We start from the raw sequence: 23,465 nt of genomic DNA, 5'->3' as shown, positions 1-23,465 counted from the left end.
TTAGAATGCTGTACGGTTCTGGATCGGACTTTAGTGAAATTATGAAAAATTCTACCAGATAATAATCTATTGATATTGATCAGGTGTCTTTTGCGATATATCTTGTTATTGACTTTTGTTCAGCTCTCTGTAAAATTAACTTGAGCTTAACATCATGTCATAATGTTATTCCCTCATCAAAACGTACGTGGAGTGTATGTTTTGATGAGATTTGAATTTACATACAGTTCCTCTAGACTAGCAGCAGCAGCAATTAGCAGACACCTGGTGGAATTATGCATCTGCTAAGCTTATCATAGGAACTACAGTACTTCTCAGTCTAACACTCTCAAGAACTGTTGTAAAAGACATGAGAAGCACTGCTGTGGTGACTGCCTGAAGGCAGAGTGTTGGAAATAATAAGAGACACAGCCTCAGTTTCAAGGCATTAAGATTTTGAAGTCAAATTTATTTTAAATTATGTTTGTTATAAACAGCATTTTCATAATAATCATAATTTTTTTTTTTTACAGAAACCATACAACACAGAGCAAAAATAAACTGCAGCAGGAATATCTATACTGAAATATAACATGAAACCAATTCCAGCCTTTTGAATAACTTTTAATTCTTTTGTTCAAGAACAGTTTTTGTTATGCAGCAGGACATTGAATCGAAGCACCATCAGGAAGTGGTTTAAAAGAAAAAGAAAGGTTTAACAGGAACATAGACAAAATATGTGCTTAGGATTTATGTAGATAATATGGCATGGCCTTAAATTGGTTGCTCATGCTTGAAAGCCCTTCAGTGTGTGTAAATTAAAACAATTCTGAAAAGAAGAGTGGATCAAAATTACACAATTTTGGAATGATAAAAGATTATTATTTACATTTCTGCAATATTTTAATACCCAACATTAATTAGTCCTAAAATAAAAGTTGAAAGTCCCCAGGAATCAAAATTTGCTTTTTCTCTTCAATCAAAAACACAAAAACAATATTATTGTGAATTCTTTCTCCTTTTAATGCACAACAATAAAACAAGTAAATTTTTTTTATTATGACATTTACCTTGATGTTTACAGTTATTTAATTTTTGGGGTAAATTATTTTTTATCTTGTTTTTCTGGAAAATGTTTATAGTTTATTTCCAGTAATAAAAATTTGAATTTCCTTTCTACAATCTCAGCGGAGTTCATTCAAGTATAATGGATGCCTAAGTGTGTAAAAAAAACTCACTAAATGTTTTTGACAGGATTTCGGATAAAATAAAAATAAAAGCAGACAAAAAAGTAATTCTTTGTGTTGTACTTAAAATGTACAATATAAAATACCTTTGAAATATCATCCTAAAACAATTGCAAAAATGTTTATTGGCTCCATATGCTGGAGGGACACAATTAAACCATTCTTCTATTTCTGTCAGAAGAAACACAAACTTGTTCAAAGGGTTGCAAGTGGCCTTGTTTCACACTTTGAACAACCCTGGTTTATTATGTACAATATACACCAGAAGCAGGATTGTGCAGCTAACTGTTCAGTGTTTCTTGTTTTCATCTTTCTAATGGTCAGGCGTGGATTCATCATGGGCATCTGGAACTCCCATACCTCGGTGGGAAACATTCTAGGTTCCCTCATCGCTGGAGTTTTTGTCTCCTCAGAGTGGGGGATGTCCTTCATTGTCCCAGGACTCATCATCGCTGCCACTGGGATCCTCTGCTTCTTTTTCCTGGTTGAAAGTCAGTTTCTGCAAAGAGTCGTTTTGTTGTGTTGGATCAATTTGTTTTGTTTCTGTTTATAAGTGTGACACCCTCATCTCACTCTCTATTCACTTCAGAACCTGAAGATGTGAACTGCTCTTCTCCTCAGCATCATGTGCGTTTTAACCTAAGCCATTTAATTTCCCTTTGGGATCAATAAAGTGTTTTTGAATTGAAATTGAATTAAGCACTTCTACTAGGGATGCAAAAACAATTATCAATTTATGATTAATTGCTGATTAAAGGTTAAAATGATTAAAATTAGTTACAATGTATTAACGTGCATCAGATTTTCTTTTAGTGTTGTAGTTTGGCCCCCATACAGCAGAGAGTGCCGGTGGTTATACTTAAGCGGAGCCACTGATATAGAATTAAAGATGTCTGCCATACCTGAGCAGAGAAGAGAAACTACCATAGGAAACTACGATCCAGACAGTCTGGTGTGGGATGGAAAATTCACTTTATGTGTATGTTTAAGTTTAATAATGTGAGAAAACTGTAGTTTTCTGTTAATTCAGTTGGTATCTAATTAATCTGACACAAAATACCATCAACATTTCATATATTTTTTCAATTCGGCTTATTATGAGAAATGTAGTCTTGTATGTTATGGAAAGACAGTCGAGCTTTTAAGAAAATGCCCACCAATTAATCTACAATCGATCGATAAGATCAATCAACTTTAGATTAATTCATTAATCAATAACTTGCATTGCTACTTTCTCCTTTTTTCCTGAACCATTCATCTTTGAGCTCACAGCTGTGTGTTTGTATGTCAGATCATTCAGGAGGACGTTGAGACCGAGCCTCTACTGCAAAACGGGAACAGAAGCATCAATGGTGCCGTCTCCACGGAGAGTCCGAAGATCATACAGGAACACTCTGAGGCCATAAGCTTCTATGGGGCTCTCTGTATACCTGTAAGCATAAATAGTTGAATTTAACTGATCTAAAAAAAAGAAAAAAGATTTGTCTGATTTTGCTCCAGATATGATATTATTGTGCTGCTCACATGTTCCAGCCATAGTCTTTGGCTCCATGTAGTGGTCTGAAAGACAAATTGCATATTTAAAATTATAGTAGAAGGTCCATTGCCATTTGACATGATTATGTTTATTTTACCAATGGCTTTGAGGTTGGTGGACCTCCCTGCCATCACCCAAATCTTTAGTTTCTTCCATGGATTCTCCATAAAATTCAAGTTGTGAACATTGTTACTTCCTGTCAGAAAAAAACTGTTGCTGAAATTAAAAGATTACTTTAAGGCTGGGTCAACTGTAAGGGTATGAATGATTTTAGGCCTAATTATATCTGTGAAGCTTCTATCAGCTTTTCACTCTACTCAATCCAGATTGATGACCTATAAATTGGATAAAAAGACACTCAACAATAACCAGGAAAGCAGTACAATGATAAGTAATAAAATGCATTGACTCAGTGTGTTTAATTTAAAAAAAATACTTTTTCTCCTGTGGAAATGTTTTGTTTAAAATAATGTGACTTCAATAACATCTGCAAGACCTTGAGGAGAATATTAAATGAAAACAACACAGGAACAATCTGAAACTTGAGAATTTATCGTGTGTACAAACATATTCATGTGTGATTTTAATTGTTTCATATTTAATGAAAATACCACAAATGTCATTTTTTGACATTACCAGAATATTGACAGTTTTGTGCTCATTTGTAATGGAAATTCAGATTGTAATTCAACATCATGTAAGTCTGAGGCAGCAGCATAGAAGGAATAAGAAATAGTGTCACTTGTAGGTGGGAGCTGTCACTCACTTAAACCCAATATTTTTGAAAGCGGGGATCTATTGATTTTGCATGACTTTCCACAATCACAGAATTGCAAAAAACTGGAGACTGATTATTAAATCTGTTCTGTTATGTTTTTGATACAATGACAGTCATTAGAACTTCTTCACCTTGTCCTCAGCTTGAGATTTTCCTTTTTTTACAAGTTGCTCAGTTGGGTTTTTATCCTGTTTGTTATTGCTGTTGAAACCAGCAACTGTACTATCAATCCATGGCATGTTTTTATTGCAGCACAGTGAGAGAAGGGTCATTAAAATGCCTAATCTGATCTTTTATGTGTCCCACAGGGAGTGGTGGAGTTTTCTCTCTGCCTCATGTTTGCAAAACTGGTCAGCTACACCTTCCTCTACTGGCTTCCTCTCTACATCTCTAATGTTGGTCAGTATTATTCACACATTTTACATTTTGACCTAAACTTTGCTTACATTAGAAATCTTTATTCCTACCAATATCGAAATTAATTCAGACGTTCCTGTTTTAAGACCTTTAGGAGTTCTGAAATTATTTTTGGTAAATAACAAGAGTAAGGAGAGAGGGAATTTATTTTAGCATTTATATGCACTGTTTTCAAATTAAGAAGGCTACTTGATCTAAGATGCTACTTATTTAGAAAGCCCAAACGATGACGGTGAAACAAGGCCTTTATGGACACAGGCAGAAAAGCTGCTCAGCGAGGAAAAAGCCATTTCTCTGGAAGCAACAAACAACAAAGCCAGATTACAGTTTGCAAATGCATTCAGGGACAAAGACCTTAATTTTTTCAGTCTTTTCCTGTGTTTTGCTTAAACTAAAATTTAAGTTTTGCTAATATAAAAATAGTTACATTTAAAGGAGAAGTAAGATGATAAAAAACATCATGTGAAAATAGTGAAGGGACATCTCAAGACATCATGCAGGAAGTTAAAGCTTTGTTCAAATAGGTCTTTCAAATGGATAAGGACTTCTAAGCATAGCACAAAATCAGTTAGAAACTGTCTCAATTACAACAAAGTAGACATTTAGAAGTTGCCATCACAAATCTGTGTAGAATTAAAAAGGTTTTTGTGAGTAATATGATCTGCAAATCTGACTCAGTTACAACAGTTCTGTCAAGATTAATGGAACTCTACCCCAGCAAACTGTGGTGAGAAGCTTGTGGAAGGAAACCCAAACTGTTTGACACAAATACAAATCAAAAGGCATTTTTTCCAAATTTTGAGGAAAGTAAAGAGATTAACTGATAAACATTTGGCATTTATTTTAGGAATCCTAACTGACCTGAAGCAGGAAAAGTTGAGCCTGAATGTCCAACAGAGAGGTTGCAGAGTTTCCTCCAGTGTGTTATTAGCCTGGTGGACCGCGGTGGCTTTACTTGCCCCCCGCCAGTTTTTATTAAAAACCGTTTTTTTCCCTTTCTTTCTTTTTTTTTTTTTTACATAAACAAGTGACTGCAAGCATCTTTGCTGTGTTGAGCATTTCACTGGCAGAGCAGAATCGTTCCTGAAAGATCAGTTGGTTTATACAGGCACGAAGCCAATCACACTGCTGGCTGCCTCGTGGTTGCATCTCTCAAGTTTACCTCGGTGCGGATAGCTCACCTGCTTTCACCTGTATGAACATTTATATGAGAACTCATGTTTCTTTGGATAATTTTTCATCGAGGTATGAGTCAAGTTAAGTTTAAAACCCACTGTGTTTGCTCTGCTCCCGCATATGAATGTGAACCACAAATGTAGGTGAGCTTTAAGTGTGCAGCAAGAACGATGTGTCTTTTTGAACAAAGAATTATGTGCGGCGTGTGCGTCTACATCTCAACACGCTGCCCAGCCCATGACTCTGCGTCTGCACTGATAGAGTTTATATGTGTTCTTTGTTAGACGGTGTGTTAGTCAGCCGGTGGCTCAGTCCGTGGAGGAGCTTTCATGCTTACCTTATCAGGATGTCAGTATTGGCTGCACGATTCTTCAAAATGCGCTATATAAAATGCTTTGTCTACTTACCACAGGCAGAGTTGCTGCATGCGTGAAGATAAAAAAAAACTCATCCCATCTCTTATTAAAAACTCAAAAGACACAAAATGGAAGAGCTATTAGAGCCACATAAATTTAATCTCCCCACAAATTTAATTCTCCCCACATAAATTTAATCTCCCCCATTTGTCCCTCTCTATACAGAGAGGGACTGCAGAGAGATGTGCAGTGCAGTGGCTCATCATGCAGGGCTGGTCCAAGGTTTTATGAGGCCTTGAGCAGAATTTGATTTAGAGACCCCTCTTGTAATTTACTGAGATGTATTTGTGAACAAACAGAGCTCAAACTCAAAGGTTTAACAAAACATGGAAATAATTGGTATATATTTTTTTGTTTTTATATTGTTTGTTGTCTTTAAGATTCTATAGTTGTGGGTTTAAGTATTGTCGGTAATGGCAAGGCAAGGCAAGGCAAGGCAAGGCAAGTTTATTTATATAGCACTTTAAAACAGTACCACTGACCAAAGTGCTGTACAATCACAAGATTAAACAAATAAAAATCAAAATTAAAACACATAAAAACCAACAATGCAGTGACGTAAAACACTCTATATAATACATAAACATACCCAGATAAATACAGAAAAGCAGCATCTCAGACTGAATCAAAGGCCAACCGAAAAAGGTAAGTCTTAAGAGCAGATTTAAAAATTGCTAAAGAGGGGGCCTGTTTTACCAACGTAGGTAAAGAATTCCAAAGTTTGGGAGCTGCAACAGCAAACGCCCTGTCTCCTCTCTGCCTCCTGGAAGTCCTCGGCACCTCCAGGTTCATTTGGCTCGCTGATCTAAGAGCTCAAGGAGGACAGTGTATATGTAGCAGCTCAGAGAGATAGGAGGGAGCAAGGCCATTTAAAGATTTAAATACAAATAAAAGAATCTTAAAATGCACTCTGAAATGTACCGGCAGCCAGTGCAGAGAATATAAAATCGGGGTAACATGTTCTCTCTTCCGCGATCCAGTTAAGAGCCGAGCAGCCGCATTCTGGACCAGCTGAAGACGGGACAAAGAAGACTGGCTGACACCCACATATAAGGAGTTACAGTAATCCAGTCGTGTTGTGATAAAAGCATGGATTAATATTTCAAAATGATCCACTGGTACAATATTCCTAATCTTAGCAAGCCGCCTCAAATGGAAAAAGCTCGTTTTCACAACGGCACTGATTTGTTTATCCAACTTAAAATTCGAGTCCATTACAAAGCCCAAATTTGTAACAAATGGCTTTACGTAATGTGATAGCGGACCCAAATCCACAGGAGTGGACTTGCAGGTAGTACCAGGGTCAAAAATAATAACTTCCGTCTTTCTTTCATTAAAATTCAAAAAATTCAGAGCCATCCAAGTTTTTATGTCATCAAGGCACTCCAATAAAATTGGTACTGTATTGACTCCCTTACGATTGAGAGGCACATAAATTTGTGTATCATCCGCATAGCAATGAAAAGCAATATTATGTTTCCTAAATATTGACCCAAGGGGAAGCAAATATAAAGAAAACAAAAGAGGTCCAAGTATCGAGCCCTGCGGTACTCCACACAATAAAGGAGCAGACGATGATCTAAAATCATCTATGTCAACACAGAAAGACCTATCCGTCAAATACGACCTAAGCCACACTAAGACTGTGCCTTTGAGACCTACATAATGCTCTAAACGGGAAAGTAAAACATCATGGTCCACCGTGTCAAAGGCTGCAGTCAAATCTAAAAGAACTAAAATCACTGGATCTCCAGCATCAGTAGCCAAAAGGATATCATTAAACACCCTCAACAATGCAGATTCGGTGCTGTGTAAAGTTTTAAAACCAGACTGAAAATCCTCAAGAATATTATGTACATCGAGATAGGCCTTTAATTGATTATAAACAACTTTCTCTAAAATTTTAGACATAAATGGAAGCTTTGAAATAGGCCTAAAATTAGATAACAGAAAAGGGTCTAAGCCAGGTTTTTTGATCAGCGGTTGAAGTGATGCCTGTTTAAAAGGTTTTGGAACCACACCAGTGATCAGGCTACTATTTATAATAGCCGTAATAGAAATCCCTAAAACAGGAAGAACCTCTTTAAAAAGTCGTGGGGGTAAAATGTCAGCTGCAGAACCTGAGGCCTTAAGATGACCTACAGTCTCATGTATTAAAGACAAAGTAACAGGTTCAAACTGAGACAAAGCAGTGGAGCATTTGACAGCAACTGAAGGGTCAGAGGCTGAACACATAATATTGGCCCTAACACCAGCCACTTTGTCCTCGAAAAAAACGCGAAATTTCTCACATACCTCCAGAGATGGCTCAAAGCCCGTATAATGCGGAACATTCAAAACACTATCAACAATATGAAATAATAAGCGAGGCTTGTGACGATTAAGTAAAATTATATTTGACAAGTGCTCCCGTTTGGTGTCTTTCACTATTAGCTGATGTCGATGCCAGGAATCCTTCAACACCTGGAACGACACCTGTAAATTGTCTTTTTTCCACTTTCGTTCAAATTTTCTGCATTCACGTCGAGCAGCACGAGTTCTATCATTGAGCCATGGTTCCATTTTAGTCCTCCATTTCCTGGGTTTCATTGGAGCCACTTCATCTAGAGCCGATTGACATGTAGAATAGAGCCAAGCGGTAAGGGTCTCCGTATCATTAAATGATGGCATAGGAATTTTTGATTCAAATAACTCCGAAAAACGAATAGCCGTTTGCTGGCTTATTACGCGATGGCACCGTGTAGAAACACAGGGTTTTACAAAGTTACTAGGCATATCAATATTGAACAACACCGGTTTATGATCTGAGAACACAGCATCACCAACCATCAAGTGGGAAATTGACAACCCAAAAGATAGAACAAGGTCTAATACATGACCACCTTCATGTGTGGGCTCAAATACCCACTGAGTGAAATTAAAAGAATCAATCAAATTTAAAAAATCTTTTACCATCTGTTTGTCCGGGCAACAAACATGAATATTAAAATCTAACAAAATAATTTTGTTAATGTATTTCAGTAACAAAATTACCTAGTAATATTTTTACATTTCCTGTCAACTTAACATCTTTTAATTCAAAAACATGGTGGACTGCTGGTAGACCACCTCGGCGCCCTGACCACAAGGCCTAGCAAGTTTTCTAGGGGAAACTCTGGGTTATTTTTTTTTGTTGTTGTTATTTAATGTATGTTTAAACCTGGTTTATATTGCTATAAATGTTTTCAGTTTCAGTTCACTGTATTTTGGTAAATTATCAACATTAAACACAGGAAACAAAAACAATAATAATAAACAAACCCATAATTTGGGTTTACCAAAAAAGGAATAGGCTGAAGCCAAAGCTTATACTTGCCTAAATAAATTCATACCCACTCTTTTGAATGTGTAAATATACTTTACTACTGTTCTTCTTTTGTTTGCATTTGTGTTAAATTTGTTTGTATATAACTTTGTGTACTCTTTCATTACTCTACATTAAATAAAGTCAAACCAAACCAAATATTATATATTAAAATAGTCTGGTAGAAGAAAGGAAGAAAATTATGCGCAATTTTCATGCAGTGCAAAATCTTGTCTTTTTATACAGTATGTAACTCTATGTTTAATGTGTGAATTCTTTGTTTTTTCTCAGCACATTTTGAAGCAAAACAAGCGGGAGACATGTCAACGTTATTTGATGTAGGAGGGATCCTTGGTAGGTTTTGATTGGGCAGTTAAAAACACCTAAACTTACCTGTTTAAACTTATACTTTTTTGTCGTCTAAGACGCAAAGACAGTCAAATTAATCTTTTGTATCAGTTCTGATGCCTCCTTTGTGTCCACAGGAGGCATCATGGCCGGCCTGGTGTCTGACTTCACTGGGGGAAGAGCGTCAACCTGCTGTGTCATGCTGATTGCTGCTGCACCTATGGTGAGAAATCTCTCATTTAGCAACTTTATGATATAGAAACACACTTTATTGAATTGATTTTGTTTCCATCAAATTGTAAAGGAAATTTAAAAACAAACTTATAAAACTTTGCAAAAAGAAAATGCAAGTTAGCCGTGTTTCCATCTTCTGGTTTGGAGCGAATCAACCAGGCAATCAGATGTTGATGCACCGATCCATTCTTTCCTGTATCGGTTCTGATATTGAAAAAAAATCTAGACCAGGAATCAGTGACAATATGCCCATCCATATGGGCAGGCCTATTCAATCTAATTCTATGATTTTTGCTCTAAGCGGCATCCATTATTATTTGTTTGACATTATATTCAGAATTCCTAATTGCACTTTCTAAATTATTTGAAAGAAGATTTGCTGCAGTTTATTTTTTAGATGTTTGACCAAGCCAGTCTACCTATTGTTTTTTTTTGTTGTTGTTGTCAGTTTCAGTTTTCTTATTTATTTTACATTGACTGTTATACTGAACAAAACAGCTCTGCAGTTTTTACATGTTTGACCAAGCTAGTGAAGTTTTGGTGTTTTTAGGTGTGCTCTACTGGTGCAGAATTATAAAATAAATTTGTCTTATTGTACTTTTATTCCTATATTTAGAAAAAGAAACATTTTAAGTCAATTATTCACTGCTTTTCTGTATCAGATTGGATAATACTAAACCTCAGACATTGAATCAGAAGTAAAAGAAAAGGGATTGGTCCAACCCCTAGCTAGGGGTGGACAATATGGACTTAGAATTTTATTGCAATTTCTGTGTACATTATTGTTATTGTAATAACGCTAACAATTATGTGAACAAAATACTTACAGCCTTATTGCTTCTTTTTTTAGGCATTTGTTTGTCTTCCTAATTTATAGCATGCTGTACCATGCTATATATGCATAATACAGCATTTATAGTGCCACAAACACAAATACTGCTCTTGAAAATCATTCCCATGCCATGTGACGTACCCTTTTTCAGAACGCTACTTACTTAAAGAAGTATGATTTATAATACTAGACTGCACACAGTAACTGCATCCAATCATATTTTCAAATTTACTGATCTTTATGCGTAAACAATAGAGAAAATGGTAAAAACAACTATTCCAATAATACAGCCAGTTTTGTTTTTATTTGACATCATTAACTGAAATGTATCAAATTTCTTCTCATGATGAAAAGTTTTTCATCATGAGCAAACTTGCTTTCATCAAACAATACGACAAATGCCTGCCCCTCGTTAATGTTATGTGTGGCTACAATAAACAAGGCACAGGTTGCAAACTAACAGGTGCCACACATCTCAGAAACGTTTTGTGCCACAGGTAAGGCTGTTCCATTTGTATGACATGTATGGCTTGTAACATTTGATCATTTTTCGGCATTAAAGCCTGTTTTTATATATAGCCAAATCTCATTATTTCTTAAGCTAATTTACACTGAGGGGTTCTGATCAGGTATTGAAACTGGTTAACAGACCTGGTGGAGGACAGAGACAAAAATGAATAAACTCCAACATCACATTTATAAAGCAAGCACTTGACAGAGTTTGGCTACATCGAGGCTCAATGCAGGAAAAAAAGATATCTGGAGCGCCCAGGCACCTAGTAAAGCCGCGCACAGCTACCAACACTCACCCGGATGAGCTTGGGTTATTTATAATTTGCTTGGTTATTTATATTTGTTTAGCTTTCAGAAAGCTAAGCAAATAACCCAAAAAATTATTTAAGCCAACGAGCTAGCGGTGTAAGACACTGGTTCTGCTCTTGCTGTTGGACCGCCGCTATGAGCTACTGGTAGTAATATTTTACAGACCAAGCGCCACTCAACATCCACCAGACTGAACTCTCATACCAAACAGCTGCTTGAAGCTGCAGCATGTAAATGAAACAAACAAACAAGAAGATTTTACACATGTATTAAAACTTTCGCTATCTCCTAACATAAGACAGATAATCTCTGAAAAAAAATCGATCTCCTCTGTCTCCTCCCTGTGTTCTGCAGAATTATTCACCTCGGTCAGAAACAGCCAATCAGAACCAGTACAGAACAGCTAGCCATGCTGTCAGGACGTTTTGAATTCAGGATTGTTTATTCTGATGCAACCTGCATTTGACTTTGAATGAATGTTTCCACTTTTTCTTTACAGTATTTGATAAAGGCAGTGTTGTGAGATTTAGTTGACTCGTGTATAATTTAGAGTAATGAGAACCTTACTGTTAAACATTATTTTACTGATTGCTGGTTTTTCAGTTGTCCTTTTGACAGAATAACTGCTGTATTGTAGCTGCAAGTATTTTGGATGTTTTATGTCTAAATTAGTTGAATTTATTGCCAGATCATTTTTCCATTTTGCCAGATCACATTGTAGCATTTATACCTAACGCGACAAAATTACCAACTAATCCAGGTGATCGGCAGTGATCGGCCCTCATGGGTTATCGGAATCGGGATAGGCAGCACAAAACCTGATTGGAGCATCCCTAGTATTGATCACTTTTAATTATGTAATATTTATATTTATTGTGCATTTATGTCACAATAAGACTGACATGTGCATAAGACTGACATGACACTGTCATAAACATGACATAACACCTGTCATGAACATGAATAAGTCTTCATGAATATTTATGACTGTTGTCATAAAGTGTCATTTGGTAAATAATGACACTTTTAATGCAAAGTTGACATTATTCAAAATGTCTTTGTTATGACAACCTGAGATTAACCAAGAATCATCACCTGTCATAAATATATCATAATAGTTGTTAATTATCAAAATCAAAAATTTTCTGTTTGACCAGAAAGCTGACTCACCTCACTTGCAAGCAAATCTACTTAACGTTATAAATAAAGTTGATCGATTGGTTAAAGGCCATCATTTTCAAAAGGTGCTTTTAATCTGATTAACAAACCACAGCTTAATACGTATTCTAATTTAATGAATATGACTGTAGAGTGTGTTTTGAAAACGTTATAATTTTTTGTGAGGATTTGGGTTTTTCTCTGTGTTAATTTAGGTTTTTGTGTCATTTTCAGTTAATTGAGGCTCTGTGTTGTCCTGTGAACCCATTGATTGTCCCCAGCTGACCCTTGTTTCTTCTGATTGTCTTCCTGTTTGTGTAATCCGACCTGTGTCACTTGTTCCTTGTCTTGTCACGTCTTGTCTGCCATCAAGTCTGTCGTTTGGTTCATTTGTTCCAGTTGCTACCAGTTGTGAGCGTTAGCCTTCCGCTCATCTGTGCTGCCTGGATTATTGTGTTTTTTTGATCATTAAAACATCATTCTTTCATTTCAACCTGGGTCTTCAGCGTCATCCTGACCACCTCTCACAGCAAATCATGACATTTTTACCCCTATTATTAAAAATACTGAGCGATGTGGAGAAATAGAGAGAAACCTGATGGTAGAAATCAGTTTGTTTACAGGTATAAAATTCATCCATCCATCCATCCATTTTCTGTACACCCTTGTCCCTTAGAAGGGTTGGAAGGGGTGTTGGTGCTTATTTCCAGCTAACGTTCCGGGCGAGAGGCGGGGTTCACCCTGGACAGGTCGCCAGTCTGTCGCAGGGCAGGTATAAAATTCAGATCCAGATATCCAAAAAGTGCAAATTCACCCTAAGCCATATTTGCTTAGTGGAAACTTGTTGACAGTATTTTGTATTAGAATATTAGAAGTCCATATGTAATGTTAACCTTATGAAGGAGTGGGGTGGTGGTCATTTCCATTTTATTTACACCTTCTGTTCGTTTTGCTTCCAGCTCTTCGTCTATAATTACATCGGACAAAAGAGCCTAGGGATCACAATCGGTAAGAGGCATTTAATTCTGGTTTTTATATTATTTCGACAAAATTTTCAGGCGGATGTTTTATCTGCTTTACCTAAATAATACATGCATAGACTTTAAACTTTTGATGTGAAAACAACTTTCCCCTGACCTGTGAAAGGTAATTCTAAAACTTTATCTCAACTCTGATTAGTTTTTAAGGCTAAATAAACATAAAGCTTTCAAAATAAACACTTTTATGGCCAATGCAGCAAAACATGGCTTGAAATGAAATTTCTTCAGGAAGCAGCAGCTGAGAGAAGCTGCATATTATGCAATGTCACACGTCTATAAATTGATCGTTGGATAGGATGGTTCTCTGTAATTTTGTTTATTGATGGAGCGTGTGCTTTCTTCATGGTGTTATTTTAGTCAATAGTTCTGACTCCTCAAAATGAAAAAAAAAACTTTGTGTTCTTTTAAAAGAGATGAAAGCATCCAAACATGATTTTCAGATATAAAGAGTTAGACAGATAAGCTTTATTTGAACTGAAAAGAGGTTGATTAATGGAACATTTAACACTTGAAGCTGCTAGATTTTTAAATATTTTGAGTTTAATGCATGAAAGAATTTAGATTAACATTTTCACATATAGGTATGCTGCTGCTGTGTGGAGGCCTAGTGAACGGACCATACGCCTTGATCACCACAGCTGTATCTGCTGACCTGGTAAGATCTCTGAACATCGTAACATTAGATCCTGTGCTTCCTCATCTCATTTCTGTGCATTAGACTTTTAAGCCTGATAGACATAATATTTCTGTTTTATTGCAGGGAACACATGAGAGTCTGAGAGGAAACTCCAGAGCTTTATCAACTGTTACTGCAATCATTGATGGCACTGGATCAATAGGTATGCATTGTAAAAGCCATACATCCCCTCATCTGTTGAAACTTTGATTTTTCTAACGTAAGTGAAATTTTAATACATTTTTGGTAAGTTAATGGAATAACAAAGTCATTTTATATAAACATAAGACCTTATGTTTATATAAAATGAACATAACCATTTGTTGTTTTCCGACTGCAAACCACAAATGGTTACTTCTCTTTCTCCTATACTGACAATGCAGTAAATATTTCCCTTTAATCTCAAGTTAAATTATTTTCTCATGGCTGGGTGTAAATGTAAACAGAGGCAGAGCTAGAGGGTGGCCATGTTCGCATGTAAATTCCAAAAGGTATAAATGCTTTTGGTGAAATCTAGGGTCGGACACTAAAACAACTTGGGTTTCCATATTTAAGAGTGGTGCCCCACATCTTGTTTGACCTTCTATTTATTTGGATTTTGAATTTTTATCAACTCTTCAAGATTAAATTAATAATCTTCCCAGAATAAAGTTGTTTTTTTATGAGAGATTGAACATTAATAATAATAATAATATAAAAATAAAATGAGGTATGCTGAGTATTTTATGAAGTTATAAAGTTGGTATTAGTTTTACAGATAATTCTTCATGCCTAATGGAAATGCTTCATTTTTTAATACATACATATTAATTATTATCAGTAGCAGGACTTTAAAACGATTGTGCAAACAAATGTGTATTTTGAAGTAACTCTTGAACTGAGCGGTTATGTCAAATCTTAATGTAACTCAACAGTTTTTTTTCTTGTAATTTTAAGACGTTTTTTTTCTGCTATTAATTATGTAATTAAACAAAAATTATTGCACGTTGGCAATAATATTCCAACGTAAAGTCACAGATAAGTTTGAAATAAAAGTCACTTTTTGAAAATATTTATTTCTTTTTTAGAAAAGATAGCGACAAAAAAATCAATTAAAATCGGAATTAGTATGAAGAAATCGGAATGTTTTATTTTTAAGCCATACCGCCCAGCCCTTGTGGTTTCTGCGGTAATACTTTATTTGACGGGGTGTGCATAAGACTGACATGACACTGTCATAAACATGACAAAACACCTGTCATGAACATGAATAAGTCTTCATGAATGTTTATGACTGATGTCATAAAGTGTCATTTGGTAAATAATGAAACTTTTAATACAAAGTTGACGTTATTCAAAATGTCTTTGTTATGACAACCTGACATTAACCAAGAACCATCACCTGTCATAAATATATCATAATAGTTATCAAAATTTTAAATGTTATGTATCTTTGTGTATTATTACATTACTATGTCACTTGTTATACATTTATTTATGTAATTTAACCAAAATTTTTACAGCAAGATGTCTACAAAGCACTTACGAACTTCGCATTTAAAACATTATTTAAGGCTGTTTGAAGTAGTGCAGTACACCATCTCCACCAGTGAGAGGCAGCAGTGCACGAACAGGCGTTCAGTGTGTGAAGAAAAAATCTTCATCTTGTTGGCTTCCCTAAATCAAGTTTGTCATGAATTGGTGCGGTGTTGGTGGTGAGGCAGACGCAGATGGAACCAGATAGATGAATGATGATAATTTAATGAACATAAAATCCAAACAGTCCACAAACACCGGGCAGCACGGCCGAGCGGAAGCCAGGGCTCGACGCCGGTAGCAACCGGTTACACGAAGGGACTAGACGCCACAATGAGACGACAGCTAGACAGTATGACGCGAACAAATGACAAGGACCCGACAGTGACGCAGACACACAGGTGGCATTAAATACACGGGAGGGTAATCACAGAAACGAGACACACCTGGGAACAATCAAGGGGAGGACAGGACAACGAAGAGACTCAAGGACACAGAAAACAATAAATAAATACACAGAAAAACACGGAACATGACAAAGTTATAATGGCCAGACCTGCTGTTTAAAAAGAAGCCGAAATGTGTCACCTAATACATATGAGGTAGGTGTCTTAACTTTAATTTTTTATTTTTATTTTTTTTAGAAAAAAACATTGTCTATGTTTCTCTTTCTTTGTAATGTTAGCTATGAGCAATTCGTGCTAATGCTACATTGCTGTAAGTTAATGTAAGGTAAAGGTATTACACTCCATAACTGTAAGGTTAACCTTTAATTTTAAACGTATTTTAAAGGCAGGCAAATTGATTTTTCTCTCCAATTTTAATCGAGCAAATTAAGAGCTGCTATGTTAGTGAAATTTATCCTTATTTAGAAACTTGGCTGATGTGACATAGTGCTTGTGTTCGTGGCTTTGTCGACTTTATCCACATGAAGACCAATTTTATCCTAAGGACACATGATGGGGGGACAAATGTGGCTAATGAAGACATGCTACGCTGTGGAGGGTGATAATGAGGACCAGGCACCAGAGGAAGAAGTCTCTGTTTGACCAAAGAGAAAGAAGCAGATGAAATATTCCCCAATAAAATTATTTAAGTCATTTTTGTGTTACCATTTTCTCCAGGTGAAGGAGGATGAAAGGTAAGTGGGGAATAAGGAGCAGTACGGTAATCAACATTCTGTCAAGAATCGGTGCGGTGGATGTGGTGAGGCAGACGCAGCAGACCCAGGATGAGGTAAAGATGGTAATTTTAATACTGAATAACGTTCAAAAACAGTCCACAAGGATTCTGGCGGCACGGCTGAGCGGAAACCATGGCTCACACCGGTAGCAACAGAATGAAGGCGTGGCAAATGAACAGGCAGACAGAAATCACACAAGCGACGAGGACCCGACAAAGACGCAGACACACAGGTGGCATTAAATACACTGGGGGTAATCAGGGAATAAGAAACACCTGGGAGTAATCAAAGGGCGAACAGGACAACACGGAGACTCAGAGAACACAGAAAACTCGAAATTAACACACAGAAAACACAGAACATGACACATTCACCAGCTGAGTTATTAAGTTACGTTTAGACAACTATTGTTGTCAAATGTAAAACTGGTGTCTAATCTAATTATTTATTAATAAACCTCTTGAAAACATCGACAAGCCAGAGTATCTGGTTGGAAATAATTTTGAATGCTCATTAAGTGAAAAGATACACTCATGTGCCTAAAACTATACATTAAATGATGCATTTTGAACAACAGTGGCAGTCTGTATGAACGTCTGCCAAACTTGAACAGAATCATTTTGTTCAGCTCTAGTCATTATGCTTCTTGTATTAAAAAAATCATTATATTACACTTTATAACAACCAGTCATGTCAACTTGACATTTGTCTGCCAGTCTACTATTCTTACAGTGTGCAGCAAGGGAGATTCTTGGAATGGTACTTAAATAAATGCTGAATTAAGATAACATTGTTTTTTATTTGTTTTTGTTTCTTTTTTTAAGTGACCACAGTGGATTGAGTCATCACCCACTATGAGAATGTCCAGAAGAGATTGACCAAGTTTGAATTCATGAAGAGGCTTTCACCATGATTAACATTGACCACAACCATTGCAAGAACAGCTATAATTTCTGAGCATTTCCGGACACTTTCAAAGAACTGTTTCCAGGAAAGAAGATCTCCCTGTTTTCAGAGCATTACAGGAAGGCTATAACAAAGGAGATGGCTGATGCAATCAAAGCAAAAAAAGAGATGTTAGGACTGTTGAAAGAACCCTTTTTCATAAGTTAAAGAATAAGTAATTCTGTTTTAGTTTTTTAATCAGTATTTCAGAGTTACAATATGCTGACCAGAAGTTGAACCCTTCTGCACAAGAAGTGCAAGTAATCCTTTGTTTTATTCCAATGTACAAAGGGTTTATTCTATAGCTATGATGGTAGTTATAAATAGTCCACTGTATTCCACTTTACTTGTGATAAAACTCTGTTAGTATAGCATTTGACACTGTAGTAACACTTAATGTTATTACATTAAGTGTAGGAACACTTAATGTAGTATTAATTACTATACTACATTGGTGTAGTAACACTTATGTTACCCCATTAAGTGTTATGACATCTTCATAAGTCTTGCTACTTGTTTCACGTTACTTGAGGAAAGAGGAATTATTAATGACTTTGTTATTAAGTCATTTGACAGTGTAATAAAACTTAATGACATCTTTCTTATTGATCCTACTTGTTCCACTTTATTTCAGGTGAGGTAAATATTAATGACTGTGTTGTTAAAGCTTTTGACAGTGTAATAACACTTAATGACATCTGTAACTAGTCCAATGTTTAAGGGAATATATTAATCACGCAATTATAATGACTTTATAACTGTCACAGTTAAGACTATCAACAAATGATAATGTAATAATAAACAAAGATTCATAATATTTTCAATTTTGACAATTAATTATTATGACATATTTATGACCGATGATGATTCTTGGTTAATGTCAAGTTGTCATAACAAAGACATTTTGAATAACGTCAACTTTGCATTAAAAGTGTCATGATTTACTGAATGACACTTTATGACAACAGTCATAAATATTAATGAAGACTTATTTATGTTTATGACAGTGTCATGTCAGTCTTATGTACACCCCGTCAAATAGAGTGTTACCGTTTCGGCTCAGTGAAGACAACAGCAAACATGTTTTTATGTGATTTTTGCAGGTGCAGCGTTGGGTCCTTTGTTGGCTGGTTTGATCTCACCCACCGGCTGGAACAATGTTTTCTACATGCTCATCTCTGCTGACATCTTAGCCTGCCTGGTCAGAAATAACACTACAATAGCACTAATTTATAAAAAATCTCTTAATAGCAGTGGTTTAAATTCTGTGTTTTGGCTTCTGTCTGTTGTTATGATCCATCCATCCATCCATCTTCTTCCGCTTATCCGAGGTCGGGTCGCGGGGGTAGCAGCTTCAGAAGGGAGGCCCAGACTTCCCTCTCCCCAGCCACTTCTTCTAGCTCCTCCGGGGGAATCCCGAGGCGTTCCCAGGCCAGCCGAGAGACATAGTCCCTCCAGCGTGTCCTGGGTCTTCCCCGGGGCCTCCTCCCGGTGGGACGTGCCCGGAACACCTCACCAGGGAGGCGTCCAGGAGGCATCCTGACCAGATGCCCGAGCCACCTCAACTGGCTCCTCTCGATGTGAAGGAGCAGCGGCTCTACTCTGAGTCCCTCCCGGATGACTGAGCTTCTCACCCTATCTCTAAGGGAGAGCCCAGCCACCCTACGGAGAAAACCCATTTCGGCCGCTTGTATCCGCGATCTCGTTCTTTCGGTCATGACCCAAAGCTCATGACCATAGATGAGGGTGGGAACGTAGATCGACCGGTAAATCGAGAGCTTCGCTTTTTGGCTCAGCTCTCTCTTCACCACGACGGACCGGTACAGCGCCCGCTTGACAGCAGACGCTGCGCCAATCCGCCTGTCGATCTCCCGCTCCCTTCTTCCCCCATTCGTGAACAAGATCCCGAGATACTTAAACTCCTCCACTTGGGGCAGGACACCCCCCCTGACCCGGAGGAGGCACACTACCCTTTTCCGGCTCAAGACCATGGCCTCGGATTTGGAGGCACTGATCCCCATCCCGGCCGCTTCACACTCGGCTGCGAACCGCTCCAGCGAGAGCTGCAGATCACGATCTGATGAAGCCAAAAGGACCACATCGTCTGCGAAAAGCAGAGATGAGATCCTAAGGCCACCAAATCGGACCCCCTCAACACCTTGGCTGCGCCTAGAAATTCTGTCCATGAAAGTGATGAACAGAATCGGTGACAAAGGGCAGCCCTGGCGGAGTCCAACTCTCACCGGAAACGAGCCCGACTTACTGCCGGCAATGCGGACCAGACTCTGACACCGGTCATACAGGGACCTGACAGCCCGTATCAAAGGGCCCGGTACCCCATACTCCCGGAGAACCCCCCACAGGGCTCCCCGAGGGACACGGTCGAACGCCTTCTCCAAGTCCACAAAACACATGTAGACTGGTTGGGCGAACTCCCATGCACCCTCCAGGACCCTGCCGAGGGTGTAGAGCTGGTCCAGTGTTCCACGACCAGGACGAAAACCACACTGCTCTTCCTGGATCCGAGGTTCGACTATCCGACGGACCCTCCTCTCCAGGACCCCTGAATAGACCTTGCCAGGGAGGCTTAAGAGTGTGACCCCTCTATAATTGGAGCACACCCTCCGGTCCCCCTTTTTGAACAGGGGGACCACCACCCCAGTCTGCCAATCCAGGGGAACTGCCCCCGATGTCCATGCGACATTGCAGAGTCGCGTCAACCAACACAACCCCACAACATCCAGAGCCTTAAGGAACTCCGGGCGGATCTCATCCACCCCCGGGGCCCTGCCACCGAGGAGCTTTTTAACCACCTCGGTGACCTCGTCCCCAGAGATTGGAGAGCCCAACCCAGAGTCCCCAGGCTCCGCTTCCTCAGTGGAAGGCATGTTGGTGGGATTGAGGAGGTCTTCGAAGTACTCCGCCCACCGGCCCACAACGTCCCGAGTAGAGGTCAGCAGCACACCATCCCCACTATAAACAGTGTTGGTGCTGCACCGCTTCCCCCCCTGAGACGCCGGATGGTGGACCAGAATCGCCTCGAAGCCGTATGGAAGTCTTTCTCCATGGCCTCTCCAAACTCCTCCCACGCCCGAGTTTTTGCCTCAGCAACCGCCCGAGCCGCATGCCGCTTCGCCCGCCGGTACCCATCAGCTGCTTCCGGAGTCCCACAGGCCAAAAAGGCCCGATAGGACTCCTTCTTCAGCCTGACGGCATCCCTCACCGAAGGTGTCCACCAGCGGGTTCGAGGGTTGCCGCCGCGACAGGCACCGACAACCTTGCGGCCACAGCTCCGATCGGCCGCCTCGACGATGGAGGCACGGAACACGGTCCACTCGGACTCCATGTCCCCCACCTCCCCCGGGACGTGTTCGAAGTTTTGCCGGAGATGGGAGTTAAAGCTCCGTCTCACAGGGGATTCCGCCAGACGTTCCCAGCAGACCCTCACAACACGTTTGGGCCTGCCAGGTCTGACCGGCTTTCGCCCCCACCACCGGAGCCAACTCACCACCAGGTAGTGGTCAGTGGACAGCTCCGCACCTCTCTTCACCCGAGTGTCCAAGACATACGGCCGCAGATCCGATGAAACGATGACAAAGTCGATCATCGAACTGCGGCCTAGGGTGTCCTGGTGCCAAGTGCACATATGGACACCCTTATGCTTGAACATGGTGTTCGTTATGGACAATCCATGGCGAGCACAGAAGTCCAGCAACAGAACACCGCTCGAGTTCAGGTCGGGCGGGCCGTTCCTCCCAACCACGCCCCTCCAGGTCTCACTGTCATTGCCCAGGTGAGCGTTGAAGTCCCCCAGCAGAACAAGGGAGTCCCCAGGAGGAGCACTCTCCAGTACCCCCTCTAAGGACTCCAAAAAGGGTGGGTAATCTGAACTGTCGTTCGGCCCGTAAGCACAAACGACAGTCAGAACCCGTCCCCCCACCCGTAGGCGGAGGGATGCTACCCTCTCGTTCACCGGGGTAAACCCCAACGTACAGGCGCCGAGATGGGGAGCAACAAGTATGCCCACTCCTGCCCGACGCCTCTCACCTTGGGCAACTCCAGAGTGGAAGTATGTCCAGCCCCTCTCAAGGAGACTGGTTCCAGAACCAGAGCCGTGCGTCGAGGTGAGACCGACTATTTCTAGCCGGAACCTCTCGACCCCACGCACTAGCTCCGGCTCCTTCCCCACCAGAGAGGTGACATTCCACGTCCCAAGAGCCAGTTTCTGCAACCGAGGATCGGACCGCCAGGGTCCCCTCCCTCTGCTGCCACCCATCCCACACTGCACCCGACCCCTTTGGCCCCTCCCACGGGTGGTGGGCCCATGGGAGGGGGGGCCCATGTTTCCTCTTCGGGCTGAGCCCGGCCGGGCTCCATGGGTAAAAGCCCGGCCACCAGACGCTCGCCATCGTGCCCCCCCTCCAGGCCTGGCTCCAGAGTGGGGCCCCGGTGACCCGCGTCCGGGCGAGGGAACACCAAGTCCAAAGTTCTTGTCCATCATAAGGGGTCTTCGGGCTGCTCTTTGTCTGGTCCCTCACCTAGGACCTGTCTGCCTTGGGTGACCCTACCAGGGGCATGAAGCCCCAGACAGCATAGCTCCTAGGATCATTGGGACACTCAAACCCCTCCACCACGATAAGGTGGCAGCCCATGGAGGAGTTGTTATGATGACTACCTGTAATTGTTTACTGCACACAAACTGAATAGTGGCTAATCTTTTGTTGTTTTTTTTCCCCAGTTTTTGACCCGACTTGTCTTTAAGGAAATCAAAGGCTGGTGTGGACAGATTCCCTGAGCCACAGGGTGAGTCACTAACGTGACTAGTTTTAAACATAGAGCCACCAAAAAAAAAATCAGAATTATTAGAAGACAGTTTTTTTCTTGTATCTATAATATTTTTCCACTCATTCCACCCATCTCTTACACTTTATCAATCTTTAAGCATAAATATATTTCAAATAAAATTACCTGACTTTGAGTTGCACTGTAAATGGTTGCACAATTACAGTGCATTCATGATAATTTAGAAAATATGTCATTTCAATTGGTCATTAGTCAGACCTTTCCAACTGAAATCCAAATAAAAGTAAACAAAAGTAATAAAATAGTCATTCTCTTAACATAACTGTAATTTCTTTTATTTCTTGTTTTTTAGGTTTAGAGAAATGTAATCTCACAATCAAAACAAACTGTCACAGCACTATAACTAAATCAGATCTCTTCTCACTGTATAGCCAAAGAAAGAAAAGCCAGAAGATTCAAGTTACTAAGCTGATGATTGAAGCTTTCTTTTTGTAAAACAACAAAGGAAATGTCACTTTGCAGAGACAAATTTTGATTACCGGTATTCTAAGTTGTCTTAATGTTCTTTTATTGTTTGTCTTAATCTTGTTTTTGATTTGCTGTCTCCTCACAAGTAATTCCTTGGGAAATTTGATAAACTCAGAGATTAATCAGATGTGCTGTAAAATGCTGTTTATGCTCAGTGTATAAAACCGTCAAATAAATAATGTTAAGAAATCATGCAAGATTCTGTCCCTGTTTTTGTAAGGCATTGCAGCTCACATGTAGCCATAGCTGAAATATGTATCTCATGTACATAGATGCATTTCAATTACAAATGTACAGTTTTGTGAAATACACAAATTTTCATACGACTGAAAAAAGCCCTCATCTGAGCTCAAAACCTTTATCAAAAAGCATGAGTTTTTATGAAACTGGCATGCTTCCATTAAAGCATGTAAAATTTACATTTTATGTAAAATTCACTCTTTTAGCACTTAATTTTTTTGTGTCTTGAGTTCAAAAAATGTAAATTT

At 39.3% G+C, this 23,465-nt stretch overlaps 1 protein-coding gene across 2 annotated transcripts in view; it reads left to right on the top strand.

Annotated features, from left to right (window-relative positions):
• Positions 1–23,169, top strand: part of slc37a2 (solute carrier family 37 member 2) — a 36,672-nt gene extending 13,503 nt beyond the window's left edge. The window contains exons 7-18 of one of the 2 annotated variants that reach the window (XM_023342152.1): positions 1,551–1,717; positions 1,816–1,853; positions 2,518–2,658; positions 3,850–3,940; positions 9,185–9,247; positions 9,379–9,464; positions 13,247–13,295; positions 13,909–13,982; positions 14,088–14,166; positions 18,750–18,847; positions 22,385–22,449; positions 22,881–23,169. In XM_023342152.1, coding sequence (XP_023197920.1) covers positions 1,551–1,717; positions 1,816–1,853; positions 2,518–2,658; positions 3,850–3,940; positions 9,185–9,247; positions 9,379–9,464; positions 13,247–13,295; positions 13,909–13,982; positions 14,088–14,166; positions 18,750–18,847; positions 22,385–22,441 — 943 coding nt within the window. In that variant the 3' untranslated portion in view covers positions 22,442–22,449; positions 22,881–23,169. Of the gene's footprint in view, positions 1–1,550; positions 1,718–1,815; positions 1,854–2,517; positions 2,659–3,849; positions 3,941–9,184; positions 9,248–9,378; positions 9,465–13,246; positions 13,296–13,908; positions 13,983–14,087; positions 14,167–18,749; positions 18,848–22,384; positions 22,450–22,801 lie in introns of both variants that reach the window. The other variant, XM_023342153.1, reaches the window with a different exon arrangement.
• Positions 23,170–23,465: the final 296 nt, after the last annotated feature.

Source organism: Xiphophorus maculatus, chromosome 11, assembly GCF_002775205.1.
Source record: "Xiphophorus maculatus strain JP 163 A chromosome 11, X_maculatus-5.0-male, whole genome shotgun sequence".
NCBI classification, from domain to species: domain Eukaryota; kingdom Metazoa; phylum Chordata; class Actinopteri; order Cyprinodontiformes; family Poeciliidae; genus Xiphophorus; species Xiphophorus maculatus.
Note: the sequence above shows the minus strand (reverse complement) of the source record. Positions and strands in the feature narration are given on the sequence as shown.